The sequence below is a fragment of the Scomber japonicus genome, chromosome 10 (assembly GCF_027409825.1).
Source record: "Scomber japonicus isolate fScoJap1 chromosome 10, fScoJap1.pri, whole genome shotgun sequence".
Taxonomy (NCBI): Eukaryota; Metazoa; Chordata; class Actinopteri; order Scombriformes; family Scombridae; genus Scomber; species Scomber japonicus.
Window position 1 is genome coordinate 16,168,877 of NC_070587.1, and position 27,952 is coordinate 16,196,828.

At 37.8% G+C, this 27,952-nt stretch overlaps 1 protein-coding gene across 1 annotated transcript in view; it reads left to right on the plus strand.

Annotated features, from left to right (window-relative positions):
- Positions 1-505: 505 nt before the first annotated feature.
- LOC128366842 (uncharacterized) overlaps positions 506-27,952 on the plus strand; it is a 42,670-nt gene continuing 15,223 nt past the window's right edge. Inside the window, exons 1-52 of the mRNA XM_053327609.1 lie at positions 506-569; positions 3,223-3,502; positions 3,667-3,815; positions 4,298-4,580; positions 4,808-4,956; positions 5,439-5,721; positions 5,949-6,097; positions 6,580-6,862; positions 7,090-7,238; positions 7,415-7,697; positions 7,925-8,073; positions 8,249-8,531; positions 8,759-8,907; positions 9,190-9,213; positions 9,390-9,672; positions 9,900-10,048; positions 10,531-10,813; positions 11,041-11,189; positions 11,672-11,954; positions 12,182-12,330; positions 12,506-12,788; positions 13,016-13,164; positions 13,447-13,470; positions 13,647-13,929; positions 14,157-14,305; positions 14,788-15,070; positions 15,298-15,446; positions 15,929-16,211; positions 16,439-16,587; positions 16,763-17,045; positions 17,273-17,421; positions 17,704-17,727; positions 17,904-18,186; positions 18,414-18,562; positions 19,045-19,327; positions 19,555-19,703; positions 19,879-20,161; positions 20,389-20,537; positions 21,020-21,302; positions 21,530-21,678; positions 22,161-22,443; positions 22,671-22,819; positions 23,302-23,584; positions 23,812-23,960; positions 24,243-24,266; positions 24,443-24,725; positions 24,953-25,101; positions 25,584-25,866; positions 26,094-26,242; positions 26,418-26,700; positions 26,928-27,076; positions 27,559-27,841. Coding sequence (XP_053183584.1) covers positions 506-569; positions 3,223-3,502; positions 3,667-3,815; positions 4,298-4,580; positions 4,808-4,956; positions 5,439-5,721; positions 5,949-6,097; positions 6,580-6,862; positions 7,090-7,238; positions 7,415-7,697; positions 7,925-8,073; positions 8,249-8,531; positions 8,759-8,907; positions 9,190-9,213; positions 9,390-9,672; positions 9,900-10,048; positions 10,531-10,813; positions 11,041-11,189; positions 11,672-11,954; positions 12,182-12,330; positions 12,506-12,788; positions 13,016-13,164; positions 13,447-13,470; positions 13,647-13,929; positions 14,157-14,305; positions 14,788-15,070; positions 15,298-15,446; positions 15,929-16,211; positions 16,439-16,587; positions 16,763-17,045; positions 17,273-17,421; positions 17,704-17,727; positions 17,904-18,186; positions 18,414-18,562; positions 19,045-19,327; positions 19,555-19,703; positions 19,879-20,161; positions 20,389-20,537; positions 21,020-21,302; positions 21,530-21,678; positions 22,161-22,443; positions 22,671-22,819; positions 23,302-23,584; positions 23,812-23,960; positions 24,243-24,266; positions 24,443-24,725; positions 24,953-25,101; positions 25,584-25,866; positions 26,094-26,242; positions 26,418-26,700; positions 26,928-27,076; positions 27,559-27,841 — 10,376 coding nt within the window. The remainder of the gene's footprint in view (positions 570-3,222; positions 3,503-3,666; positions 3,816-4,297; positions 4,581-4,807; positions 4,957-5,438; positions 5,722-5,948; positions 6,098-6,579; positions 6,863-7,089; positions 7,239-7,414; positions 7,698-7,924; positions 8,074-8,248; positions 8,532-8,758; positions 8,908-9,189; positions 9,214-9,389; positions 9,673-9,899; positions 10,049-10,530; positions 10,814-11,040; positions 11,190-11,671; positions 11,955-12,181; positions 12,331-12,505; positions 12,789-13,015; positions 13,165-13,446; positions 13,471-13,646; positions 13,930-14,156; positions 14,306-14,787; positions 15,071-15,297; positions 15,447-15,928; positions 16,212-16,438; positions 16,588-16,762; positions 17,046-17,272; positions 17,422-17,703; positions 17,728-17,903; positions 18,187-18,413; positions 18,563-19,044; positions 19,328-19,554; positions 19,704-19,878; positions 20,162-20,388; positions 20,538-21,019; positions 21,303-21,529; positions 21,679-22,160; positions 22,444-22,670; positions 22,820-23,301; positions 23,585-23,811; positions 23,961-24,242; positions 24,267-24,442; positions 24,726-24,952; positions 25,102-25,583; positions 25,867-26,093; positions 26,243-26,417; positions 26,701-26,927; positions 27,077-27,558; positions 27,842-27,952) is intronic.

Below are 27,952 nucleotides of genomic sequence, written 5' to 3' on the forward strand. Positions count from 1 at the left end.
TCAGCTGATCTGCTGCTCCTGGAGGTACCGAGGTCAAAGCGGAAGCTCAGAGGGGATAGAGCTTTTTCTGTTGCTAAGTTATGGAACAAGCTTCCTTTAAATATTAGACAAGCCTCCTCACTGTCCATTTTTAAAACTCGTCTTAAAACTGCTCCTGTTTTAGTGTTTTATGGTTTGTTTTTAGTTATTGTTTTATTGTTTTTAATTTGTTTTAAAATCAATAAACAATTATTTTAGTATGTATTTCCTGTTAATTGTTTTATGCTCCTGTGCTGTTTTATCTATTTACGTATAGCACTTTGTTTCAGCTGTGGTTGTTTTAAAGTGTTATATAAATAAAGGGCTTAAATGGTTTAGATGAAGAAAATAGTGCCAAGCTCAACTTAAAAAAAAAGTGTGTGTGTGTGTGTGTGTGTGTGTGTGTAAATATGCTTAGATAATCAAATTAATGCTTTGTATATCATCAATAGAAATATTTTGAAAAACGTTTAATGTTTTCCATAGGATGATGAGACCAGCTGTGGTACTCACCTTGTTGGCTGTTCTAGGACAGACAAACAGCTATGATGGTAAGACTGATCTTTTAATTTCAATCAAATTGTTCATATTTTCTCATTTTTAAGTTTTATCTTTACTTGTTGATAAATGAACATGCAGATCACTGATGGTGGCCATATTGTCAGTACACTAAATAATATAAAATGTACCGTAAAAAAGGTCTATAAGACACACCTTTAACCAGGGGCGATTCTAGGATCAGACCTTTAAGGGGGCTCAGCTCCTAAATGAGAATTAGATATACAATGCCCTGTAAGTGTAACCCCCTGCTAAATTACTCATTTCCCTGGATAATGTAAATTGCAACAATAAATATTAATACATAGTTGAGTGGTTTACTATTGTGTATAATAATATAACCTTCAGGGAAAGACAATATTAATGACAGAACTATCCAAAGTACATTCAACCTGTTAAAATAAAACCATTTGAACCTGAAGCATAAGTGTTTGTCCCATCTCTAACAGACACACAGACTCACAAAATAATTAAAGTTAATTAATTAAATTTTTAGGAAAAAAATACAATTTTTATTTAGTTATTTTAGGAGTAAAAAAATACAATAATCATTTCTTTATTTTTAGGGGTACTGAGATCAAATTTAGGGGTGCTTGAGCACCCTTAAAAAGGGTCTAAAATTGCCACTGCCTTTAACGCAGTATTTTTTTTCATTTAAAAGGGTGTGTCTTATACACCGGTGTGTGTCCTATTCACCTTTAATTTACAGAGATAGTTTGAAACTGGATATGAGCATAGGTATGTAAAAGGCTGTCCACACTAAGAACAATAACGATAACTGTACGAACACACACTGCACACTCCAGCTTGTCGGCAGATAATGAAAACAGACTATTGATGACCCATTCATACTGTATGTTGTACAGAAAAAAATGATTGTGCTACTCAAAAGTATTTCATACACTAGTTGCTGTGATGTTTCAGTATTTACAGACCAAACAATGTGCAAAAGCGCAACTAGTCGCAGTAGTCTATTGACGCATAGCGACAGCTCTCAGTTTTTGGGACTCGAGTAAGCACACAGACACAGCTACAGACTGTATTACATATATAAAGTTACTGTGTTCTTTTAAAAGGTTTAATTGAAACTCAGCCTAACCTGAACACAGTCTGAGTTAATATAGCCTACCAGTCAGGTTCCGCTAAGCAAATCATTACCCGACCATTAACCATTAACCCGACACACTGTTTCAGGTGTAATATGTGTGTTTTAATTGTGTTTCAAATAAAACTACATTGAGAAAGTTTTGGAGTATAAACACATATTTATAAATGAATGGTTACTGGTGCATTCAAATAAACCAGTCTTAAATAGTGTTAAAAAGGGTTTTTCCCAGTATGAGACCCCCCACAATAGACTGCGTCTTATACACCAGTTTTTATGGTAGCCTATATTTCAAATCATGGTGTTGGCAACTAAAGAAAACTTACAATTACCAACTATAAAATTTTAATACTCTTTGACATATTTTCTCTTTTGCAGGATTTCTGTCAGTAGTATAGTGTATAATCACGTCTGTCGGGATCAAATGAGACTATAAGCAGATGATTATTATAACTGGGTATTTATCCTTTATTTCTCATGGAGAATACTATCTAATTGATATTTGTATTCAATAGCCTGTATTAATATAATTTAACAGACAGCTTCTCTATTTACTTAATGTTATTGACTGACAAAATAACTTAATATCAACTATGACACACTTTTATTTCTTAAATTATAAATGAGTTCACTCCAAAACAAAAACAAGACACAAAACAAAAAAATCAAGGAATAAAATGGGGACTAACTGAAATAGGTATAATTGTGAAGGCCCCTCAGAGTTCTTACATCTTGTTTCTGAATGATGCAAGCGCAAAATGACACTTGATCATCTTTTGAGAATTTGTCTCCTCCCAAAAGACACACAGCAAAATTAAACTTGACACCTAGTTCTGTATTATAAGTTGTGTTGGTTACTGAGCAGAAATATATGCAAGCCAGTATTGGAACTAAACTCACACGTAAATGAGCTAGGCTTATTGGTATAAGTCAGGCTTTTCTTCTTTTTTTAAGATTTATTTTTTTGGGCATTTCATGCCTTTATTCAGACGGTAGCTGGCAGAGAGACCGACAGGAAACAGGAGAGAGAAAAAGAGGGGAATAACCTGCAGCATTGGTTCCTGGCCAGATTCAAACCAGGGACGCTGCGATTATGTGGCATATGCTCTAACCATTCAACCACCAGGGTGCAGCCAGTCTTTTCTTTTATACTTTATTTGATGGAATAATTCAATTTTATTTGCTTAGCTACCATGATTGTGTATTTGGATAACGGTTTGAAAATACAGGGGAAATTAGCTCAATTCTATGCATGAATGCATCCTTAAGAGACACAGATTGAGGACTGAACCTGCTACTGCTCTAATAACATGCTGCTGAAGCTACACAGGCTGTGTACACTGTGTTAAGTCACACAGATAAACACATAAAAACACATATTTTCTCAATTCTTGTAGTATCAATATATACAAATAGTTACTAGACTGATTTTTTCTATAGAAAATGGGTTCAATGAACTAATTTTTCAAGTTTTAAATACTGTATACACAAAACTGTGCTCACAATAAACCTTTCATTTCAAAATGTTGCACTATGTCCAGGTAACATTGCAAGAAGAGGGAGAGCGACTCAGTCTTCCACATTTGAGATTGCTGTTGCTGAAAGGGCCATTGATGGAAATTGGGCTAGCAACTGGAGGCAGGGATCCTGTACCCACACCCGCAAAGAATTCAATCCATGGTGGAGACTGGACCTCCTGAAGTCATATAAAGTCAGTACAGTCACCATCACCAACAGAAGAGATTGTTGTTCAGAAAGGCTCAATGGAGCTGAGATCCGCATTGGAAATTCTCTCAATGCCAATGGCAATGCTAATCCCAGGTAGCAACACTGTGCATATGACATTAACTTTGAGCATTTGATGTCTGATTTAATTTTCAACTCAGTAATATCATAAGTGTAAGATTAAAATAATGTTCAGACCTATGCATAATGTTTGATATTTAACAGACAATATTTAAAGACAATACTTCCCCCTCCCCCAGATGCGCTATGGTCAGCTCTATCAGAGGTGGTGCCTCCAAAACATTTCAGTGTTATGGAATGGTTGGCCGTTATGTGAACATTGTGATTCTAGGAAGAAGAGAGTATCTGACACTGTGTGAGGTGGAAGTTTACGGTGAACCTTCAGCTGGTGAGTTGTATAATATAAATTGTTGTGTAGATGAATTTGAGTAGGTAATCACACAAAAGTTTCAATCAAATATGCTGACTGCTTGTTCTATGTTTTCCATGGTTATATCAACCCATGTAATGATTATGTGCCTCTTTCAAGTTACTATATATGGTAGTACTATAGTATAGTAGTATAGTAGTACTACTAGTATAGAATTAGAAATTCTGCTGAGAACAATGAATATTTTTTTCATCCAACATTATTTTAAGTATAACACACTTTTGCCGTCTTGTTCATCAGGTGGTAAACCTCCAACTATCACTGGTGAGTTGTACCGTATAAAATGTTTTGTAGATGTCTTTGAGTAGATGATCGAACAAAAATTTAAATCAAATATGCTGACTGCTAGTTCTATGTTCTACTTGGTCAAAACAAGCTATTTTATGTTTCTGAGCCTTCTTCAAACTATCTTATATTTCAAAAAAATGAACTTTGTCCAGGTACGAATATTGCCAGAGGTGGAAAAGTGACTCAGTCTACCCTGTATGGGAAAGCTGTGCCTGAAAGGGCCATTGATGGGAATCGTGCTAGCAACTGGGGACAAGGATCCTGTACCCACACACAAAAGAATCTCAAACCATGGTGGAGACTGGATCTCCAGAAGTTGTATAAAATCAACACTGTCACCATCACCAATAGAAAGGATTGTTGCCATGATAGAATCAATGGAGCTGAGATCCGCATTGGGAATTCTCTCAGTGACAACGGCAACGCAAATCCCAGGTAGCAACCCTGTCCGTTTTATATTAGGTTTAAACATTTGATACCTGTCGGGTGAGTTACAATCAGGTACTGGACTGGTTATCTCCATCATTTAAAACAGACAGCATTATGTTTCCTCTCAGTAACATCACCTGTATGAAATTTAAAAATGATGTTGAAACCAATGCATAGTTTTATCACCAAACAGTATTTTAACCACAACACACGTGTCCTATCTTTTTCTTCAGATGCACTGTGATCTCATCTATTCCAGCTGGAACAACCAAAACATTTCAGTGTAACGGAATGGTAGGCCGTTATGTGAACATTGTGATTCCAGGAAGAAGAGAGTATCTGACACTGTGTGAGGTGGAAGTTTATGGTGTACCTACAACTGGTGAGTTGTATAATATAAATTGTTGTGTAGATGAATTTGAGCAGATAATCACACAAAAGTTTCAATCAAATATGCTGACTGCTTGTTCTATGTTTTCCATGGTTATATCAACCCATGTAATGATTATGTGCCTCTTTCAAGTTACTATATATGGTAGTACTATAGTATAGTAGTATAGTAGTACTACTAGTATAGAATTAGAAATTCTGCTGAGAACAATGAATATTTTTTTCATCCAACATTATTTTAAGTATAACACACTTTTGCCGTCTTGTTCATCAGGTGGTAAACCTCCAACTATCACTGGTGAGTTGTACCATATAAAATGTTGTGTAGATGTCTTTGAGTAGATGATCGAACAAAAATTTAAATCAAATATGCTGACTGCTAGTTCTATGTTCTACTTGGTCAAAACAAGCTATTTTATGTTTCTGAGCCTTCTTCAAACTATCTTATATTTCAAAAAAATAAACTTTGTCCAGGTACGAATATTGCGAGTGGTGGAAAAGTGACTCAGTCTACATTGTATGGGAAAGCTGTGCCTGAAAGGGCCATTGATGGGAATCGTGCTAGCAACTGGGGACAGGCATCCTGTTCCGCCACAATGAATAATCCCAAGCCATGGTGGAGACTGGACCTCCTGAAGTCGTATGAAATCAACACTATCACAATCACTAACAGAGGAGATTGTTGCCCCAATAGAATCAATGGAGCTGAGATCCGCATTGGGAATTCTCTCAGTGACAACGGCAACGCAAATCCCAGGTAGCAACCCTGTCCGTTTTATATTAGGTTTAAACATTTGATACCTGTCGGGTGAGTTACAATCAGGTACTGGACTGGTTATCTCCATCATTTAAAACAGACAGCATTGTGTTTCCTCTCAGTAACATCACCTGTATGAAATTTAAAAATGATGTTGAAACCAATGCATAGTTTTATCACCCAACAGTATTTTAACCACAACACACGTGTCCTATCTTTTTCTTCAGATGCACTGTGATCTCATCTATCCCAGCTGGAAAAACCAAAATATTTCAGTGTAACGGAATGGTAGGCCGTTATGTGAACATTGTGATTCCAGGAAGAAGAGAGTATCTGACACTGTGTGAGGTGGAAGTTTACGGTGAACCTTCAGCTGGTGAGTTGTATAATATAAATTGTTGTGTAGATGAATTTGAGCAGATAATCACACAAAAGTTTCAATCAAATATGCTGACTGCTTGTTCTATGTTTTCCATGGTTATATCAACCCATGTAATGATTATGTGCCTCTTTCAAGTTACTATATATGGTAGTACTATAGTATAGTAGTATAGTAGTACTACTAGTATAGAATTAGAAATTCTGCTGAGAACAATGAATATTTTTTTCATCCAACATTATTTTAAGTATAACACACTTTTGCCGTCTTGTTCATCAGGTGGTAAACCTCCAACTATCACTGGTGAGTTGTACCGTATAAAATGTTGTGTAGATGTCTTTGAGTAGATGATCGAACAAAAATTTAAATCAAATATGCTGACTGCTAGTTCTATGTTCTACTTGGTCAAAACAAGCCATTTTATGTTTCTGAGCCTTCTTCAAACTATCTTATATTTCAAAAAAATAAACTTTGTCCAGGTACGAATATTGCCAGAGGTGGAAAAGTGACTCAGTCTACACTGTTTGGGAAAGCTGTGCCTGAAAGGGCCATTGATGGGAATCGTGCTAGCAACTGGGGACAAGGATCCTGTACCCACACACAAAAGAATCTCAAACCATGGTGGAGACTGGATCTCCAGAAGTTGTATAAAATCAACACTGTCACCATCACCAATAGAAAGGATTGTTGCCATGATAGAATCAATGGAGCTGAGATCCGCATTGGGAATTCTCTCAGTGACAACGGCAACGCAAATCCCAGGTAGCAACCCTGTCCGTTTTATATTAGGTTTAAACATTTGATACCTGTCGGGTGAGTTACAATCAGGTACTGGACTGGTTATCTCCATCATTTAAAACAGACAGCATTGTGTTTCCTCTCAGTAACATCACCTGTATGAAATTTAAAAATGATGTTGAAACCAATGCATAGTTTTATCACCCAACAGTATTTTAACCACAACACACGTGTCCTATCTTTTTCTTCAGATGCACTGTGATCTCATCTATCCCAGCTGGAACAACCAAAACATTTCAGTGTAACGGAATGGTAGGCCGTTATGTGAACATTGTGATTCCAGGAAGAAGAGAGTATCTGACACTGTGTGAGGTGGAAGTTCATGGTGAACCTACAACTGGTGAGTTGTATAATATAAATTGTTGTGTAGATGAATTTGAGCAGATAATCACACAAAAGTTTCAATCAAATATGCTGACTGCTTGTTCTGTGTTGTACTTGGTCAAAACAAGCCATTTTATGTTTCTGAGCCTTCTTCAAACTATCTTATATTTCAAAAAAATAAACTTTGTCCAGATACGAATATTGCCAGAGGTGGAAAAGTGACTCAGTCTACACTGTTTGGGAAAGCTGTGCCTGAAAGGGCCATTGATGGGAATCGTGCTAGCAACTGGGGACAAGGATCCTGTACCCACACACAAAAGAATCTCAAACCATGGTGGAGACTGGATCTCCAGAAGTTGTATAAAATCAAGACTGTCACCATCACCAATAGAAAGGATTGTTGCCATGATAGAATCAATGGAGCTGAGATCCGCATTGGGAATTCTCTCAGTGACAACGGCAACGCAAATCCCAGGTAGCAACCCTGTCCGTTTTATATTAGGTTTAAACATTTGATACCTGTCGGGTGAGTTACAATCAGGTACTGGACTGGTTATCTCCATCATTTAAAACAGACAGCATTGTGTTTCCTCTCAGTAACATCACCTGTATGAAATTTAAAAATGATGTTGAAACCAATGCATAGTTTTATCACCCAACAGTATTTTAACCACAACACACGTGTCCTATCTTTTTCTTCAGATGCACTGTGATCTCATCTATCCCAGCTGGAACAACCAAAACATTTCAGTGTAACGGAATGGTAGGCCGTTATGTGAACATTGTGATTCCAGGAAGAAGAGAGTATCTGACACTGTGTGAGGTGGAAGTTCATGGTGAACCTACAACTGGTGAGTTGTATAATATAAATTGTTGTGTAGATGAATTTGAGCAGATAATCACACAAAAGTTTCAATCAAATATGCTGACTGCTTGTTCTGTGTTGTACTTGGTCAAAACAAGCCATTTTATGTTTCTGTGCCTTCTTTAAACTACCTTATATTTCAAAAAATGAACTTTGTCCAGGTACGAATATTGCGAGTGGTGGAAAAGTGACTCAGTCTACACTGTATGGGAAAGCTGTGCCTGAAAGGGCCATTGATGGGAATCGTGCTAGCAACTGGGGACAGGCATCCTGTTCCGCCACAATGAATAATCCCAAGCCATGGTGGAGACTGGACCTCCTGAAGTCGTATGAAATCAACACTATCACAATCACCAACAGAGGAGATTGTTGCCCCAATAGAATCAATGGAGCTGAGATCCGCATTGGAAATTCTCTCAGTGACAACGGCAACGCAAATCCCAGGTAGCAACCCTGTCCGTTTTATATTAGGTTTAAACATTTGATACCTGTCGGGTGAGTTACAATCAGGTACTGGACTGGTTATCTCCATCATTTAAAACAGACAGCATTATGTTTCCTCTCAGTAACATCACCTGTATGAAATTTAAAAATGATGTTGAAACCAATCCATAGTTTTATCACCCAACAGTATTTTAACCACAACACACGTGTCCTATCTTTTTCTTCAGATGCACTGTGATCTCATCTATCCCAGCTGGAAAAACCAAAACATTTCAGTGTAACGGAATGGTAGGCCGTTATGTGAACATTGTGATTCCAGGAAGAAGAGAGTATCTGACACTGTGTGAGGTGGAAGTTTACGGTGAACCTTCAGCTGGTGAGTTGTATAATATAAATTGTTGTGTAGATGAATTTGAGTAGATAATCACACAAAAGTTTCAATCAAATATGCTGACTGCTTGTTCTATGTTTTCCATGGTTATATCAACCCATGTAATGATTATGTGCCTCTTTCAAGTTACTATATATGGTAGTACTATAGTATAGTAGTATAGTAGTACTACTAGTGTAGAATTAGAAATTCTGCTGAGAACAATGAATATTTTTTTCATCCAACATTATTTTAAGTATAACACACTTTTGCCGTCTTGTTCATCAGGTGGTAAACCTCCAACTATCACTGGTGAGTTGTACCATATAAAATGTTGTGTAGATGTCTTTGAGTAGATGATCGAACAAAAATTTAAATCAAATATGCTGACTGCTAGTTCTATGTTCTACTTGGTCAAAACAAGCTATTTTATGTTTCTGAGCCTTCTTCAAACTACCTTATATTTCAAAAAAATAAACTTTGTCCAGGTACGAATATTGCGAGTGGTGGAAAAGTGACTCAGTCTACATTGTATGGGAAAGCTGTGCCTGAAAGGGCCATTGATGGGAATCGTGCTAGCAACTGGGGACAGGCATCCTGTTCCGCCACAATGAATAATCCCAAGCCATGGTGGAGACTGGACCTCCTGAAGTCGTATGAAATCAACACTATCACAATCACCAACAGAGGAGATTGTTGCCCCAATAGAATCAATGGAGCTGAGATCCGCATTGGAAATTCTCTCAGTGACAACGGCAACACAAATCCCAGGTAGCAACCCTGTCCGTTTTATATTAGGTTTAAACATTTGATACCTGTCGGGTGAGTTACAATCAGGTACTGGACTGGTTATCTCCATCATTTAAAACAGACAGCATTATGTTTCCTCTCAGTAACATCACCTGTATGAAATTTAAAAATGATGTTGAAACCAATCCATAGTTTTATCACCCAACAGTATTTTAACCACAACACACGTGTCCTATCTTTTTCTTCAGATGCACTGTGATCTCATCTATCCCAGCTGGAAAAACCAAAACATTTCAGTGTAACGGAATGGTAGGCCGTTATGTGAACATTGTGATTCCAGGAAGAAGAGAGTATCTGACACTGTGTGAGGTGGAAGTTTACGGTGAACCTTCAGCTGGTGAGTTGTATAATATAAATTGTTGTGTAGATGAATTTGAGTAGATAATCACACAAAAGTTTCAATCAAATATGCTGACTGCTTGTTCTATGTTTTCCATGGTTATATCAACCCATGTAATGATTATGTGCCTCTTTCAAGTTACTATATATGGTAGTACTATAGTATAGTAGTATAGTAGTACTACTAGTATAGAATTAGAAATTCTGCTGAGAACAATGAATATTTTTTTCATCCAACATTATTTTAAGTATAACACACTTTTGCCGTCTTGTTCATCAGGTGGTAAACCTCCAACTATCACTGGTGAGTTGTACTGTATAAAATGTTGTGTAGATGTCTTTGAGTAGATGATCGAACAAAAATTTAAATCAAATATGCTGACTGCTAGTTCTATGTTCTACTTGGTCAAAACAAGCCATTTTATGTTTCTGAGCCTTCTTCAAACTATCTTATATTTCAAAAAAATAAACTTTGTCCAGGTACGAATATTGCCAGAGGTGGAAAAGTGACTCAGTCTACACTGTTTGGGAAAGCTGTGCCTGAAAGGGCCATTGATGGGAATCGTGCTAGCAACTGGGGACAAGGATCCTGTACCCACACACAAAAGAATCTCAAACCATGGTGGAGACTGGATCTCCAGAAGTTGTATAAAATCAACACTGTCACCATCACCAATAGAAAGGATTGTTGCCATGATAGAATCAATGGAGCTGAGATCCGCATTGGGAATTCTCTCAGTGACAACGGCAACGCAAATCCCAGGTAGCAACCCTGTCCGTTTTATATTAGGTTTAAACATTTGATACCTGTCGGGTGAGTTACAATCAGGTACTGGACTGGTTATCTCCATCATTTAAAACAGACAGCATTGTGTTTCCTCTCAGTAACATCACCTGTATGAAATTTAAAAATGATGTTGAAACCAATGCATAGTTTTATCACCCAACAGTATTTTAACCACAACACACGTGTCCTATCTTTTTCTTCAGATGCACTGTGATCTCATCTATCCCAGCTGGAAAAACCAAAACATTTCAGTGTAACGGAATGGTAGGCCGTTATGTGAACATTGTGATTCCAGGAAGAAGAGAGTATCTGACACTGTGTGAGGTGGAAGTTCATGGTGAACCTACAACTGGTGAGTTGTATAATATAAATTGTTGTGTAGATGAATTTGAGCAGATAATCACACAAAAGTTTCAATCAAATATGCTGACTGCTTGTTCTATGTTTTCCATGGTTATATTAACCCATGTAATGATTATGTGCCTCTTTCAAGTTACTATATATGGTAGTACTATAGTATAGTAGTATAGTAGTACTACTAGTATAGAATTAGAAATTCTGCTGAGAACAATGAATATTTTTTTCATCCAACATTATTTTAAGTATAACACACTTTTGCCGTCTTGTTCATCAGGTGGTAAACCTCCAACTATCACTGGTGAGTTGTACCGTATAAAATGTTGTGTAGATGTCTTTGAGTAGATGATCGAACAAAAATTTAAATCAAATATGCTGACTGCTAGTTCTATGTTCTACTTGGTCAAAACAAGCCATTTTATGTTTCTGAGCCTTCTTCAAACTATCTTATATTTCAAAAAAATAAACTTTGTCCAGGTACGAATATTGCCAGAGGTGGAAAAGTGACTCAGTCTACACTGTTTGGGAAAGCTGTGCCTGAAAGGGCCATTGATGGGAATCGTGCTAGCAACTGGGGACAAGGATCCTGTACCCACACACAAAAGAATCTCAAACCATGGTGGAGACTGGATCTCCAGAAGTTGTATAAAATCAACACTGTCACCATCACCAATAGAAAGGATTGTTGCCATGATAGAATCAATGGAGCTGAGATCCGCATTGGGAATTCTCTCAGTGACAACGGCAACGCAAATCCCAGGTAGCAACCCTGTCCGTTTTATATTAGGTTTAAACATTTGATACCTGTCGGGTGAGTTACAATCAGGTACTGGACTGGTTATCTCCATCATTTAAAACAGACAGCATTGTGTTTCCTCTCAGTAACATCACCTGTATGAAATTTAAAAATGATGTTGAAACCAATGCATAGTTTTATCACCCAACAGTATTTTAACCACAACACACGTGTCCTATCTTTTTCTTCAGATGCACTGTGATCTCATCTATCCCAGCTGGAACAACCAAAACATTTCAGTGTAACGGAATGGTAGGCCGTTATGTGAACATTGTGATTCCAGGAAGAAGAGAGTATCTGACACTGTGTGAGGTGGAAGTTCATGGTGAACCTACAACTGGTGAGTTGTATAATATAAATTGTTGTGTAGATGAATTTGAGCAGATAATCACACAAAAGTTTCAATCAAATATGCTGACTGCTTGTTCTGTGTTGTACTTGGTCAAAACAAGCCATTTTATGTTTCTGTGCCTTCTTTAAACTACCTTATATTTCAAAAAATGAACTTTGTCCAGGTACGAATATTGCGAGTGGTGGAAAAGTGACTCAGTCTACACTGTATGGGAAAGCTGTGCCTGAAAGGGCCATTGATGGGAATCGTGCTAGCAACTGGGGACAGGCATCCTGTTCCGCCACAATGAATAATCCCAAGCCATGGTGGAGACTGGACCTCCTGAAGTCGTATGAAATCAACACTATCACAATCACCAACAGAGGAGATTGTTGCCCCAATAGAATCAATGGAGCTGAGATCCGCATTGGAAATTCTCTCAGTGACAACGGCAACGCAAATCCCAGGTAGCAACCCTGTCCGTTTTATATTAGGTTTAAACATTTGATACCTGTCGGGTGAGTTACAATCAGGTACTGGACTGGTTATCTCCATCATTTAAAACAGACAGCATTATGTTTCCTCTCAGTAACATCACCTGTATGAAATTTAAAAATGATGTTGAAACCAATCCATAGTTTTATCACCCAACAGTATTTTAACCACAACACACGTGTCCTATCTTTTTCTTCAGATGCACTGTGATCTCATCTATCCCAGCTGGAAAAACCAAAACATTTCAGTGTAACGGAATGGTAGGCCGTTATGTGAACATTGTGATTCCAGGAAGAAGAGAGTATCTGACACTGTGTGAGGTGGAAGTTTACGGTGAACCTTCAGCTGGTGAGTTGTATAATATAAATTGTTGTGTAGATGAATTTGAGTAGATAATCACACAAAAGTTTCAATCAAATATGCTGACTGCTTGTTCTATGTTTTCCATGGTTATATCAACCCATGTAATGATTATGTGCCTCTTTCAAGTTACTATATATGGTAGTACTATAGTATAGTAGTATAGTAGTACTACTAGTGTAGAATTAGAAATTCTGCTGAGAACAATGAATATTTTTTTCATCCAACATTATTTTAAGTATAACACACTTTTGCCGTCTTGTTCATCAGGTGGTAAACCTCCAACTATCACTGGTGAGTTGTACCATATAAAATGTTGTGTAGATGTCTTTGAGTAGATGATCGAACAAAAATTTAAATCAAATATGCTGACTGCTAGTTCTATGTTCTACTTGGTCAAAACAAGCTATTTTATGTTTCTGAGCCTTCTTCAAACTATCTTATATTTCAAAAAAATAAACTTTGTCCAGGTACGAATATTGCGAGTGGTGGAAAAGTGACTCAGTCTACATTGTATGGGAAAGCTGTGCCTGAAAGGGCCATTGATGGGAATCGTGCTAGCAACTGGGGACAGGCATCCTGTTCCGCCACAATGAATAATCCCAAGCCATGGTGGAGACTGGACCTCCTGAAGTCGTATGAAATCAACACTATCACAATCACCAACAGAGGAGATTGTTGCCCCAATAGAATCAATGGAGCTGAGATCCGCATTGGAAATTCTCTCAGTGAGAACGGCAACACAAATCCCAGGTAGCAACCCTGTCCGTTTTATATTAGGTTTAAACATTTGATACCTGTCGGGTGAGTTACAATCAGGTACTGGACTGGTTATCTCCATCATTTAAAACAGACAGCATTATGTTTCCTCTCAGTAACATCACCTGTATGAAATTTAAAAATGATGTTGAAACCAATCCATAGTTTTATCACCCAACAGTATTTTAACCACAACACACGTGTCCTATCTTTTTCTTCAGATGCACTGTGATCTCATCTATCCCAGCTGGAAAAACCAAAACATTTCAGTGTAACGGAATGGTAGGCCGTTATGTGAACATTGTGATTCCAGGAAGAAGAGAGTATCTGACACTGTGTGAGGTGGAAGTTTACGGTGAACCTTCAGCTGGTGAGTTGTATAATATAAATTGTTGTGTAGATGAATTTGAGTAGATAATCACACAAAAGTTTCAATCAAATATGCTGACTGCTTGTTCTATGTTTTCCATGGTTATATCAACCCATGTAATGATTATGTGCCTCTTTCAAGTTACTATATATGGTAGTACTATAGTATAGTAGTATAGTAGTACTACTAGTATAGAATTAGAAATTCTGCTGAGAACAATGAATATTTTTTTCATCCAACATTATTTTAAGTATAACACACTTTTGCCGTCTTGTTCATCAGGTGGTAAACCTCCAACTATCACTGGTGAGTTGTACCGTATAAAATGTTGTGTAGATGTCTTTGAGTAGATGATCGAACAAAAATTTAAATCAAATATGCTGACTGCTAGTTCTATGTTCTACTTGGTCAAAACAAGCCATTTTATGTTTCTGAGCCTTCTTCAAACTATCTTATATTTCAAAAAAATAAACTTTGTCCAGGTACGAATATTGCCAGAGGTGGAAAAGTGACTCAGTCTACACTGTTTGGGAAAGCTGTGCCTGAAAGGGCCATTGATGGGAATCGTGCTAGCAACTGGGGACAAGGATCCTGTACCCACACACAAAAGAATCTCAAACCATGGTGGAGACTGGATCTCCAGAAGTTGTATAAAATCAACACTGTCACCATCACCAATAGAAAGGATTGTTGCCATGATAGAATCAATGGAGCTGAGATCCGCATTGGGAATTCTCTCAGTGACAACGGCAACGCAAATCCCAGGTAGCAACCCTGTCCGTTTTATATTAGGTTTAAACATTTGATACCTGTCGGGTGAGTTACAATCAGGTACTGGACTGGTTATCTCCATCATTTAAAACAGACAGCATTGTGTTTCCTCTCAGTAACATCACCTGTATGAAATTTAAAAATGATGTTGAAACCAATGCATAGTTTTATCACCCAACAGTATTTTAACCACAACACACGTGTCCTATCTTTTTCTTCAGATGCACTGTGATCTCATCTATCCCAGCTGGAAAAACCAAAACATTTCAGTGTAACGGAATGGTAGGCCGTTATGTGAACATTGTGATTCCAGGAAGAAGAGAGTATCTGACACTGTGTGAGGTGGAAGTTCATGGTGAACCTACAACTGGTGAGTTGTATAATATAAATTGTTGTGTAGATGAATTTGAGCAGATAATCACACAAAAGTTTCAATCAAATATGCTGACTGCTTGTTCTATGTTTTCCATGGTTATATTAACCCATGTAATGATTATGTGCCTCTTTCAAGTTACTATATATGGTAGTACTATAGTATAGTAGTATAGTAGTACTACTAGTATAGAATTAGAAATTCTGCTGAGAACAATGAATATTTTTTTCATCCAACATTATTTTAAGTATAACACACTTTTGCCGTCTTGTTCATCAGGTGGTAAACCTCCAACTATCACTGGTGAGTTGTACCGTATAAAATGTTGTGTAGATGTCTTTGAGTAGATGATCGAACAAAAATTTAAATCAAATATGCTGACTGCTAGTTCTATGTTCTACTTGGTCAAAACAAGCCATTTTATGTTTCTGAGCCTTCTTCAAACTATCTTATATTTCAAAAAAATAAACTTTGTCCAGGTACGAATATTGCCAGAGGTGGAAAAGTGACTCAGTCTACACTGTTTGGGAAAGCTGTGCCTGAAAGGGCCATTGATGGGAATCGTGCTAGCAACTGGGGACAAGGATCCTGTACCCACACACAAAAGAATCTCAAACCATGGTGGAGACTGGATCTCCAGAAGTTGTATAAAATCAACACTGTCACCATCACCAATAGAAAGGATTGTTGCCATGATAGAATCAATGGAGCTGAGATCCGCATTGGGAATTCTCTCAGTGACAACGGCAACGCAAATCCCAGGTAGCAACCCTGTCCGTTTTATATTAGGTTTAAACATTTGATACCTGTCGGGTGAGTTACAATCAGGTACTGGACTGGTTATCTCCATCATTTAAAACAGACAGCATTGTGTTTCCTCTCAGTAACATCACCTGTATGAAATTTAAAAATGATGTTGAAACCAATGCATAGTTTTATCACCCAACAGTATTTTAACCACAACACACGTGTCCTATCTTTTTCTTCAGATGCACTGTGATCTCATCTATCCCAGCTGGAACAACCAAAACATTTCAGTGTAACGGAATGGTAGGCCGTTATGTGAACATTGTGATTCCAGGAAGAAGAGAGTATCTGACACTGTGTGAGGTGGAAGTTCATGGTGAACCTACAACTGGTGAGTTGTATAATATAAATTGTTGTGTAGATGAATTTGAGCAGATAATCACACAAAAGTTTCAATCAAATATGCTGACTGCTTGTTCTGTGTTGTACTTGGTCAAAACAAGCCATTTTATGTTTCTGTGCCTTCTTTAAACTACCTTATATTTCAAAAAATGAACTTTGTCCAGGTACGAATATTGCGAGTGGTGGAAAAGTGACTCAGTCTACACTGTATGGGAAAGCTGTGCCTGAAAGGGCCATTGATGGGAATCGTGCTAGCAACTGGGGACAGGCATCCTGTTCCGCCACAATGAATAATCCCAAGCCATGGTGGAGACTGGACCTCCTGAAGTCGTATGAAATCAACACTATCACAATCACCAACAGAGGAGATTGTTGCCCCAATAGAATCAATGGAGCTGAGATCCGCATTGGAAATTCTCTCAGTGACAACGGCAACGCAAATCCCAGGTAGCAACCCTGTCCGTTTTATATTAGGTTTAAACATTTGATACCTGTCGGGTGAGTTACAATCAGGTACTGGACTGGTTATCTCCATCATTTAAAACAGACAGCATTATGTTTCCTCTCAGTAACATCACCTGTATGAAATTTAAAAATGATGTTGAAACCAATCCATAGTTTTATCACCCAACAGTATTTTAACCACAACACACGTGTCCTATCTTTTTCTTCAGATGCACTGTGATCTCATCTATCCCAGCTGGAAAAACCAAAACATTTCAGTGTAACGGAATGGTAGGCCGTTATGTGAACATTGTGATTCCAGGAAGAAGAGAGTATCTGACACTGTGTGAGGTGGAAGTTTACGGTGAACCTTCAGCTGGTGAGTTGTATAATATAAATTGTTGTGTAGATGAATTTGAGTAGATAATCACACAAAAGTTTCAATCAAATATGCTGACTGCTTGTTCTATGTTTTCCATGGTTATATCAACCCATGTAATGATTATGTGCCTCTTTCAAGTTACTATATATGGTAGTACTATAGTATAGTAGTATAGTAGTACTACTAGTGTAGAATTAGAAATTCTGCTGAGAACAATGAATATTTTTTTCATCCAACATTATTTTAAGTATAACACACTTTTGCCGTCTTGTTCATCAGGTGGTAAACCTCCAACTATCACTGGTGAGTTGTACCATGTAAAATGTTGTGTAGATGTCTTTGAGTAGATGATCGAACAAAAATTTAAATCAAATATGCTGACTGCTAGTTCTATGTTCTACTTGGTCAAAACAAGCTATTTTATGTTTCTGAGCCTTCTTCAAACTATCTTATATTTCAAAAAAATAAACTTTGTCCAGGTACGAATATTGCGAGTGGTGGAAAAGTGACTCAGTCTACATTGTATGGGAAAGCTGTGCCTGAAAGGGCCATTGATGGGAATCGTGCTAGCAACTGGGGACAGGCATCCTGTTCCGCCACAATGAATAATCCCAAGCCATGGTGGAGACTGGACCTCCTGAAGTCGTATGAAATCAACACTATCACAATCACCAACAGAGGAGATTGTTGCCCCAATAGAATCAATGGAGCTGAGATCCGCATTGGAAATTCTCTCAGTGACAACGGCAACACAAATCCCAGGTAGCAACCCTGTCCGTTTTATATTAGGTTTAAACATTTGATACCTGTCGGGTGAGTTACAATCAGGTACTGGACTGGTTATCTCCATCATTTAAAACAGACAGCATTATGTTTCCTCTCAGTAACATCACCTGTATGAAATTTAAAAATGATGTTGAAACCAATCCATAGTTTTATCACCCAACAGTATTTTAACCACAACACACGTGTCCTATCTTTTTCTTCAGATGCACTGTGATCTCATCTATCCCAGCTGGAAAAACCAAAACATTTCAGTGTAACGGAATGGTAGGCCGTTATGTGAACATTGTGATTCCAGGAAGAAGAGAGTATCTGACACTGTGTGAGGTGGAAGTTTACGGTGAACCTTCAGCTGGTGAGTTGTATAATATAAATTGTTGTGTAGATGAATTTGAGTAGATAATCACACAAAAGTTTCAATCAAATATGCTGACTGCTTGTTCTATGTTTTCCATGGTTATATCAACCCATGTAATGATTATGTGCCTCTTTCAAGTTACTATATATGGTAGTACTATAGTATAGTAGTATAGTAGTACTACTAGTATAGAATTAGAAATTCTGCTGAGAACAATGAATATTTTTTTCATCCAACATTATTTTAAGTATAACACACTTTTGCCGTCTTGTTCATCAGGTGGTAAACCTCCAACTATCACTGGTGAGTTGTACCGTATAAAATGTTGTGTAGATGTCTTTGAGTAGATGATCGAACAAAAATTTAAATCAAATATGCTGACTGCTAGTTCTATGTTCTACTTGGTCAAAACAAGCCATTTTATGTTTCTGAGCCTTCTTCAAACTATCTTATATTTCAAAAAAATAAACTTTGTCCAGGTACGAATATTGCCAGAGGTGGAAAAGTGACTCAGTCTACACTGTTTGGGAAAGCTGTGCCTGAAAGGGCCATTGATGGGAATCGTGCTAGCAACTGGGGACAAGGATCCTGTACCCACACACAAAAGAATCTCAAACCATGGTGGAGACTGGATCTCCAGAAGTTGTATAAAATCAACACTGTCACCATCACCAATAGAAAGGATTGTTGCCATGATAGAATCAATGGAGCTGAGATCCGCATTGGGAATTCTCTCAGTGACAACGGCAACGCAAATCCCAGGTAGCAACCCTGTCCGTTTTATATTAGGTTTAAACATTTGATACCTGTCGGGTGAGTTACAATCAGGTACTGGACTGGTTATCTCCATCATTTAAAACAGACAGCATTGTGTTTCCTCTCAGTAACATCACCTGTATGAAATTTAAAAATGATGTTGAAACCAATGCATAGTTTTATCACCCAACAGTATTTTAACCACAACACACGTGTCCTATCTTTTTCTTCAGATGCACTGTGATCTCATCTATCCCAGCTGGAACAACCAAAACATTTCAGTGTAACGGAATGGTAGGCCGTTATGTGAACATTGTGATTCCAGGAAGAAGAGAGTATCTGACACTGTGTGAGGTGGAAGTTCATGGTGAACCTACAACTGGTGAGTTGTATAATATAAATTGTTGTGTAGATGAATTTGAGCAGATAATCACACAAAAGTTTCAATCAAATATGCTGACTGCTTGTTCTGTGTTGTACTTGGTCAAAACAAGCCATTTTATGTTTCTGTGCCTTCTTTAAACTACCTTATATTTCAAAAAATGAACTTTGTCCAGGTACGAATATTGCGAGTGGTGGAAAAGTGACTCAGTCTACACTGTATGGGAAAGCTGTGCCTGAAAGGGCCATTGATGGGAATCGTGCTAGCAACTGGGGACAGGCATCCTGTTCCGCCACAATGAATAATCCCAAGCCATGGTGGAGACTGGACCTCCTGAAGTCGTATGAAATCAACACTATCACAATCACCAACAGAGGAGATTGTTGCCCCAATAGAATCAATGGAGCTGAGATCCGCATTGGAAATTCTCTCAGTGACAACGGCAACGCAAATCCCAGGTAGCAACCCTGTCCGTTTTATATTAGGTTTAAACATTTGATACCTGTCGGGTGAGTTACAATCAGGTACTGGACTGGTTATCTCCATCATTTAAAACAGACAGCATTATGTTTCCTCTCAGTAACATCACCTGTATGAAATTTAAAAATGATGTTGAAACCAATCCATAGTTTTATCACCCAACAGTATTTTAACCACAACACACGTGTCCTATCTTTTTCTTCAGATGCACTGTGATCTCATCTATCCCAGCTGGAAAAACCAAAACATTTCAGTGTAACGGAATGGTAGGCCGTTATGTGAACATTGTGATTCCAGGAAGAAGAGAGTATCTGACACTGTGTGAGGTGGAAGTTTACGGTGAACCTTCAGCTGGTGAGTTGTATAATATAAATTGTTGTGTAGATGAATTTGAGTAGATAATCACACAAAAGTTTCAATCAAATATGCTGACTGCTTGTTCTATGTTTTCCATGGTTATATCAACCCATGTAATGATTATGTGCCTCTTTCAAGTTACTATATATGGTAGTACTATAGTATAGTAGTATAGTAGTACTACTAGTGTAGAATTAGAAATTCTGCTGAGAACAATGAATATTTTTTTCATCCAACATTATTTTAAGTATAACACACTTTTGCCGTCTTGTTCATCAGGTGGTAAACCTCCAACTATCACTGGTGAGTTGTACCATATAAAATGTTGTGTAGATGTCTTTGAGTAGATGATCGAACAAAAATTTAAATCAAATATGCTGACTGCTAGTTCTATGTTCTACTTGGTCAAAACAAGCTATTTTATGTTTCTGAGCCTTCTTCAAACTATCTTATATTTCAAAAAAATAAACTTTGTCCAGGTACGAATATTGCGAGTGGTGGAAAAGTGACTCAGTCTACATTGTATGGGAAAGCTGTGCCTGAAAGGGCCATTGATGGGAATCGTGCTAGCAACTGGGGACAGGCATCCTGTTCCGCCACAATGAATAATCCCAAGCCATGGTGGAGACTGGACCTCCTGAAGTCGTATGAAATCAACACTATCACAATCACCAACAGAGGAGATTGTTGCCCCAATAGAATCAATGGAGCTGAGATCCGCATTGGAAATTCTCTCAGTGACAACGGCAACACAAATCCCAGGTAGCAACCCTGTCCGTTTTATATTAGGTTTAAACATTTGATACCTGTCGGGTGAGTTACAATCAGGTACTGGACTGGTTATCTCCATCATTTAAAACAGACAGCATTATGTTTCCTCTCAGTAACATCACCTGTATGAAATTTAAAAATGATGTTGAAACCAATCCATAGTTTTATCACCCAACAGTATTTTAACCACAACACACGTGTCCTATCTTTTTCTTCAGATGCACTGTGATCTCATCTATCCCAGCTGGAAAAACCAAAACATTTCAGTGTAACGGAATGGTAGGCCGTTATGTGAACATTGTGATTCCAGGAAGAAGAGAGTATCTGACACTGTGTGAGGTGGAAGTTTACGGTGAACCTTCAGCTGGTGAGTTGTATAATATAAATTGTTGTGTAGATGAATTTGAGTAGATAATCACACAAAAGTTTCAATCAAATATGCTGACTGCTTGTTCTATGTTTTCCATGGTTATATCAACCCATGTAATGATTATGTGCCTCTTTCAAGTTACTATATATGGTAGTACTATAGTATAGTAGTATAGTAGTACTACTAGTATAGAATTAGAAATTCTGCTGAGAACAATGAATATTTTTTTCATCCAACATTATTTTAAGTATAACACACTTTTGCCGTCTTGTTCATCAGGTGGTAAACCTCCAACTATCACTGGTGAGTTGTACCGTATAAAATGTTGTGTAGATGTCTTTGAGTAGATGATCGAACAAAAATTTAAATCAAATATGCTGACTGCTAGTTCTATGTTCTACTTGGTCAAAACAAGCCATTTTATGTTTCTGAGCCTTCTTCAAACTATCTTATATTTCAAAAAAATAAACTTTGTCCAGGTACGAATATTGCCAGAGGTGGAAAAGTGACTCAGTCTACACTGTTTGGGAAAGCTGTGCCTGAAAGGGCCATTGATGGGAATCGTGCTAGCAACTGGGGACAAGGATCCTGTACCCACACACAAAAGAATCTCAAACCATGGTGGAGACTGGATCTCCAGAAGTTGTATAAAATCAACACTGTCACCATCACCAATAGAAAGGATTGTTGCCATGATAGAATCAATGGAGCTGAGATCCGCATTGGGAATTCTCTCAGTGACAACGGCAACGCAAATCCCAGGTAGCAACCCTGTCCGTTTTATATTAGGTTTAAACATTTGATACCTGTCGGGTGAGTTACAATCAGGTACTGGACTGGTTATCTCCATCATTTAAAACAGACAGCATTGTGTTTCCTCTCAGTAACATCACCTGTATGAAATTTAAAAATGATGTTGAAACCAATGCATAGTTTTATCACCCAACAGTATTTTAACCACAACACACGTGTCCTATCTTTTTCTTCAGATGCACTGTGATCTCATCTATCCCAGCTGGAAAAACCAAAACATTTCAGTGTAACGGAATGGTAGGCCGTTATGTGAACATTGTGATTCCAGGAAGAAGAGAGTATCTGACACTGTGTGAGGTGGAAGTTCATGGTGAACCTACAACTGGTGAGTTGTATAATATAAATTGTTGTGTAGATGAATTTGAGCAGATAATCACACAAAAGTTTCAATCAAATATGCTGACTGCTTGTTCTATGTTTTCCATGGTTATATTAACCCATGTAATGATTATGTGCCTCTTTCAAGTTACTATATATGGTAGTACTATAGTATAGTAGTATAGTAGTACTACTAGTATAGAATTAGAAATTCTGCTGAGAACAATGAATATTTTTTTCATCCAACATTATTTTAAGTATAACACACTTTTGCCGTCTTGTTCATCAGGTGGTAAACCTCCAACTATCACTGGTGAGTTGTACCGTATAAAATGTTGTGTAGATGTCTTTGAGTAGATGATCGAACAAAAATTTAAATCAAATATGCTGACTGCTAGTTCTATGTTCTACTTGGTCAAAACAAGCCATTTTATGTTTCTGAGCCTTCTTCAAACTATCTTATATTTCAAAAAAATAAACTTTGTCCAGGTACGAATATTGCCAGAGGTGGAAAAGTGACTCAGTCTACACTGTTTGGGAAAGCTGTGCCTGAAAGGGCCATTGATGGGAATCGTGCTAGCAACTGGGGACAAGGATCCTGTACCCACACACAAAAGAATCTCAAACCATGGTGGAGACTGGATCTCCAGAAGTTGTATAAAATCAACACTGTCACCATCACCAATAGAAAGGATTGTTGCCATGATAGAATCAATGGAGCTGAGATCCGCATTGGGAATTCTCTCAGTGACAACGGCAACGCAAATCCCAGGTAGCAACCCTGTCCGTTTTATATTAGGTTTAAACATTTGATACCTGTCGGGTGAGTTACAATCAGGTACTGAACTGGTTATCTCCATCATTTAAAACAGACAGCATTGTGTTTCCTCTCAGTAACATCACCTGTATGAAATTTAAAAATGATGTTGAAACCAATGCATAGTTTTATCACCCAACAGTATTTTAACCACAACACACGTGTCCTATCTTTTTCTTCAGATGCACTGTGATCTCATCTATCCCAGCTGGAAAAACCAAAACATTTCAGTGTAACGGAATGGTAGGCCGTTATGTGAACATTGTGATTCCAGGAAGAAGAGAGTATCTGACACTGTGTGAGGTGGAAGTTTACGGTGAACCTTCAGCTGGTGAGTTGTATAATATAAATTGTTGTGTAGATGAATTTGAGTAGATAATCACACAAAAGTTTCAATCAAATATGCTGACTGCTTGTTCTATGTTTTCCATGGTTATATCAACCCATGTAATGATTATGTGCCTCTTTCAAGTTACTATATATGGTAGTACTATAGTATAGTAGTATAGTAGTACTACTAGTATAGAATTAGAAATTCTGCTGAGAACAATGAATATTTTTTTCATCCAACATTATTTTAAGTATAACACACTTTTGCCGTCTTGTTCATCAGGTGGTAAACCTCCAACTATCACTGGTGAGTTGTACCATATAAAATGTTGTGTAGATGTCTTTGAGTAGATGATCGAACAAAAATTTAAATCAAATATGCTGACTGCTAGTTCTATGTTCTACTTGGTCAAAACAAGCTATTTTATGTTTCTGAGCCTTCTTCAAACTATCTTATATTTCAAAAAAATAAACTTTGTCCAGGTACGAATATTGCGAGTGGTGGAAAAGTGACTCAGTCTACATTGTATGGGAAAGCTGTGCCTGAAAGGGCCATTGATGGGAATCGTGCTAGCAACTGGGGACAGGCATCCTGTTCCGCCACAATGAATAATCCCAAGCCATGGTGGAGACTGGACCTCCTGAAGTCGTATGAAATCAACACTATCACAATCACTAACAGAGGAGATTGTTGCCCCAATAGAATCAATGGAGCTGAGATCCGCATTGGAAATTCTCTCAGTGACAACGGCAACACAAATCCCAGGTAGCAACCCTGTCCGTTTTATATTAGGTTTAAACATTTGATACCTGTCGGGTGAGTTACAATCAGGTACTGGACTGGTTATCTCCATCATTTAAAACAGACAGCATTATGTTTCCTCTCAGTAACATCACCTGTATGAAATTTAAAAATGATGTTGAAACCAATCCATAGTTTTATCACCCAACAGTATTTTAACCACAACACACGTGTCCTATCTTTTTCTTCAGATGCACTGTGATCTCATCTATCCCAGCTGGAAAAACCAAAACATTTCAGTGTAATGGAATGGTAGGCCGTTATGTGAACATTGTGATTCCAGGAAGAAGAGAGTATCTGACACTGTGTGAGGTGGAAGTTTACGGTGAACCTTCAGCTGGTGAGTTGTATAATATAAATTGTTGTGTAGATGAATTTGAGTAGATAATCACACAAAAGTTTCAATCAAATATGCTGACTGCTTGTTCTATGTTTTCCATGGTTATATCAACCCATGTAATGATTATGTGCCTCTTTCAAGTTACTATATATGGTAGTACTATAGTATAGTAGTATAGTAGTACTACTAGTATAGAATTAGAAATTCTGCTGAGAACAATGAATATTTTTTTCATCCAACATTATTTTAAGTATAACACACTTTTGCCGTCTTGTTCATCAGGTGGTAAACCTCCAACTATCACTGGTGAGTTGTACCGTATAAAATGTTGTGTAGATGTCTTTGAGTAGATGATCGAACAAAAATTTAAATCAAATATGCTGACTGCTAGTTCTATGTTCTACTTGGTCAAAACAAGCCATTTTATGTTTCTGAGCCTTCTTCAAACTATCTTATATTTCAAAAAAATAAACTTTGTCCAGGTACGAATATTGCCAGAGGTGGAAAAGTGACTCAGTCTACACTGTTTGGGAAAGCTGTGCCTGAAAGGGCCATTGATGGGAATCGTGCTAGCAACTGGGGACAAGGATCCTGTACCCACACACAAAAGAATCTCAAACCATGGTGGAGACTGGATCTCCAGAAGTTGTATAAAATCAACACTGTCACCATCACCAATAGAAAGGATTGTTGCCATGATAGAATCAATGGAGCTGAGATCCGCATTGGGAATTCTCTCAGTGACAACGGCAACGCAAATCCCAGGTAGCAACCCTGTCCGTTTTATATTAGGTTTAAACATTTGATACCTGTCGGGTGAGTTACAATCAGGTACTGAACTGGTTATCTCCATCATTTAAAACAGACAGCATTGTGTTTCCTCTCAGTAACATCACCTGTATGAAATTTAAAAATGATGTTGAAACCAATGCATAGTTTTATCACCCAACAGTATTTTAACCACAACACACGTGTCCTATCTTTTTCTTCAGATGCACTGTGATCTCATCTATCCCAGCTGGAACAACCAAAACATTTCAGTGTAACGGAATGGTAGGCCGTTATGTGAACATTGTGATTCCAGGAAGAAGAGAGTATCTGACACTGTGTGAGGTGGAAGTTCATGGTGAACCTACAACTGGTGAGTTGTATAATATAAATTGTTGTGTAGATGAATTTGAGCAGATAATCACACAAAAGTTTCAATCAAATATGCTGACTGCTTGTTCTGTGTTGTACTTGGTCAAAACAAGCCATTTTATGTTTCTGTGCCTTCTTTAAACTACCTTATATTTCAAAAAATGAACTTTGTCCAGGTACGAATATTGCGAGTGGTGGAAAAGTGACTCAGTCTACACTGTATGGGAAAGCTGTGCCTGAAAGGGCCATTGATGGGAATCGTGCTAGCAACTGGGGACAGGCATCCTGTTCCGCCACAATGAATAATCCCAAGCCATGGTGGAGACTGGACCTCCTGAAGTCGTATGAAATCAACACTATCACAATCACCAACAGAGGAGATTGTTGCCCCAATAGAATCAATGGAGCTGAGATCCGCATTGGAAATTCTCTCAGTGACAACGGCAACGCAAATCCCAGGTAGCAACCCTGTCCGTTTTATATTAGGTTTAAACATTTGATACCTGTCGGGTGAGTTACAATCAGGTACTGGACTGGTTATCTCCATCATTTAAAACAGACAGCATTATGTTTCCTCTCAGTAACATCACCTGTATGAAATTTAAAAATGATGTTGAAACCAATCCATAGTTTTATCACCCAACAGTATTTTAACCACAACACACGTGTCCTATCTTTTTCTTCAGATGCACTGTGATCTCATCTATCCCAGCTGGAAAAACCAAAACATTTCAGTGTAACGGAATGGTAGGCCGTTATGTGAACATTGTGATTCCAGGAAGAAGAGAGTATCTGACACTGTGTGAGGTGGAAGTTTACGGTGAACCTTCAGCTGGTGAGTTGTATAATATAAATTGTTGTGTAGATGAATTTGAGTAGATAATCACACAAAAGTTTCAATCAAATATGCTGACTGCTTGTTCTATGTTTTCCATGGTTATATCAACCCATGTAATGATTATGTGCCTCTTTCAAGTTACTATATATGGTAGTACTATAGTATAGTAGTATAGTAGTACTACTAGTGTAGAATTAGAAATTCTGCTGAGAACAATGAATATTTTTTTCATCCAACATTATTTTAAGTATAACACACTTTTGCCGTCTTGTTCATCAGGTGGTAAACCTCCAACTATCACTGGTGAGTTGTACCATATAAAATGTTGTGTAGATGTCTTTGAGTAGATGATCGAACAAAAATTTAAATCAAATATGCTGACTGCTAGTTCTATGTTCTACTTGGTCAAAACAAGCTATTTTATGTTTCTGAGCCTTCTTCAAACTATCTTATATTTCAAAAAAATAAACTTTGTCCAGGTACGAATATTGCGAGTGGTGGAAAAGTGACTCAGTCTACATTGTATGGGAAAGCTGTGCCTGAAAGGGCCATTGATGGGAATCGTGCTAGCAACTGGGGACAGGCATCCTGTTCCGCCACAATGAATAATCCCAAGCCATGGTGGAGACTGGACCTCCTGAAGTCGTATGAAATCAACACTATCACAATCACCAACAGAGGAGATTGTTGCCCCAATAGAATCAATGGAGCTGAGATCCGCATTGGAAATTCTCTCAGTGACAACGGCAACACAAATCCCAGGTAGCAACCCTGTCCGTTTTATATTAGGTTTAAACATTTGATACCTGTCGGGTGAGTTACAATCAGGTACTGGACTGGTTATCTCCATCATTTAAAACAGACAGCATTATG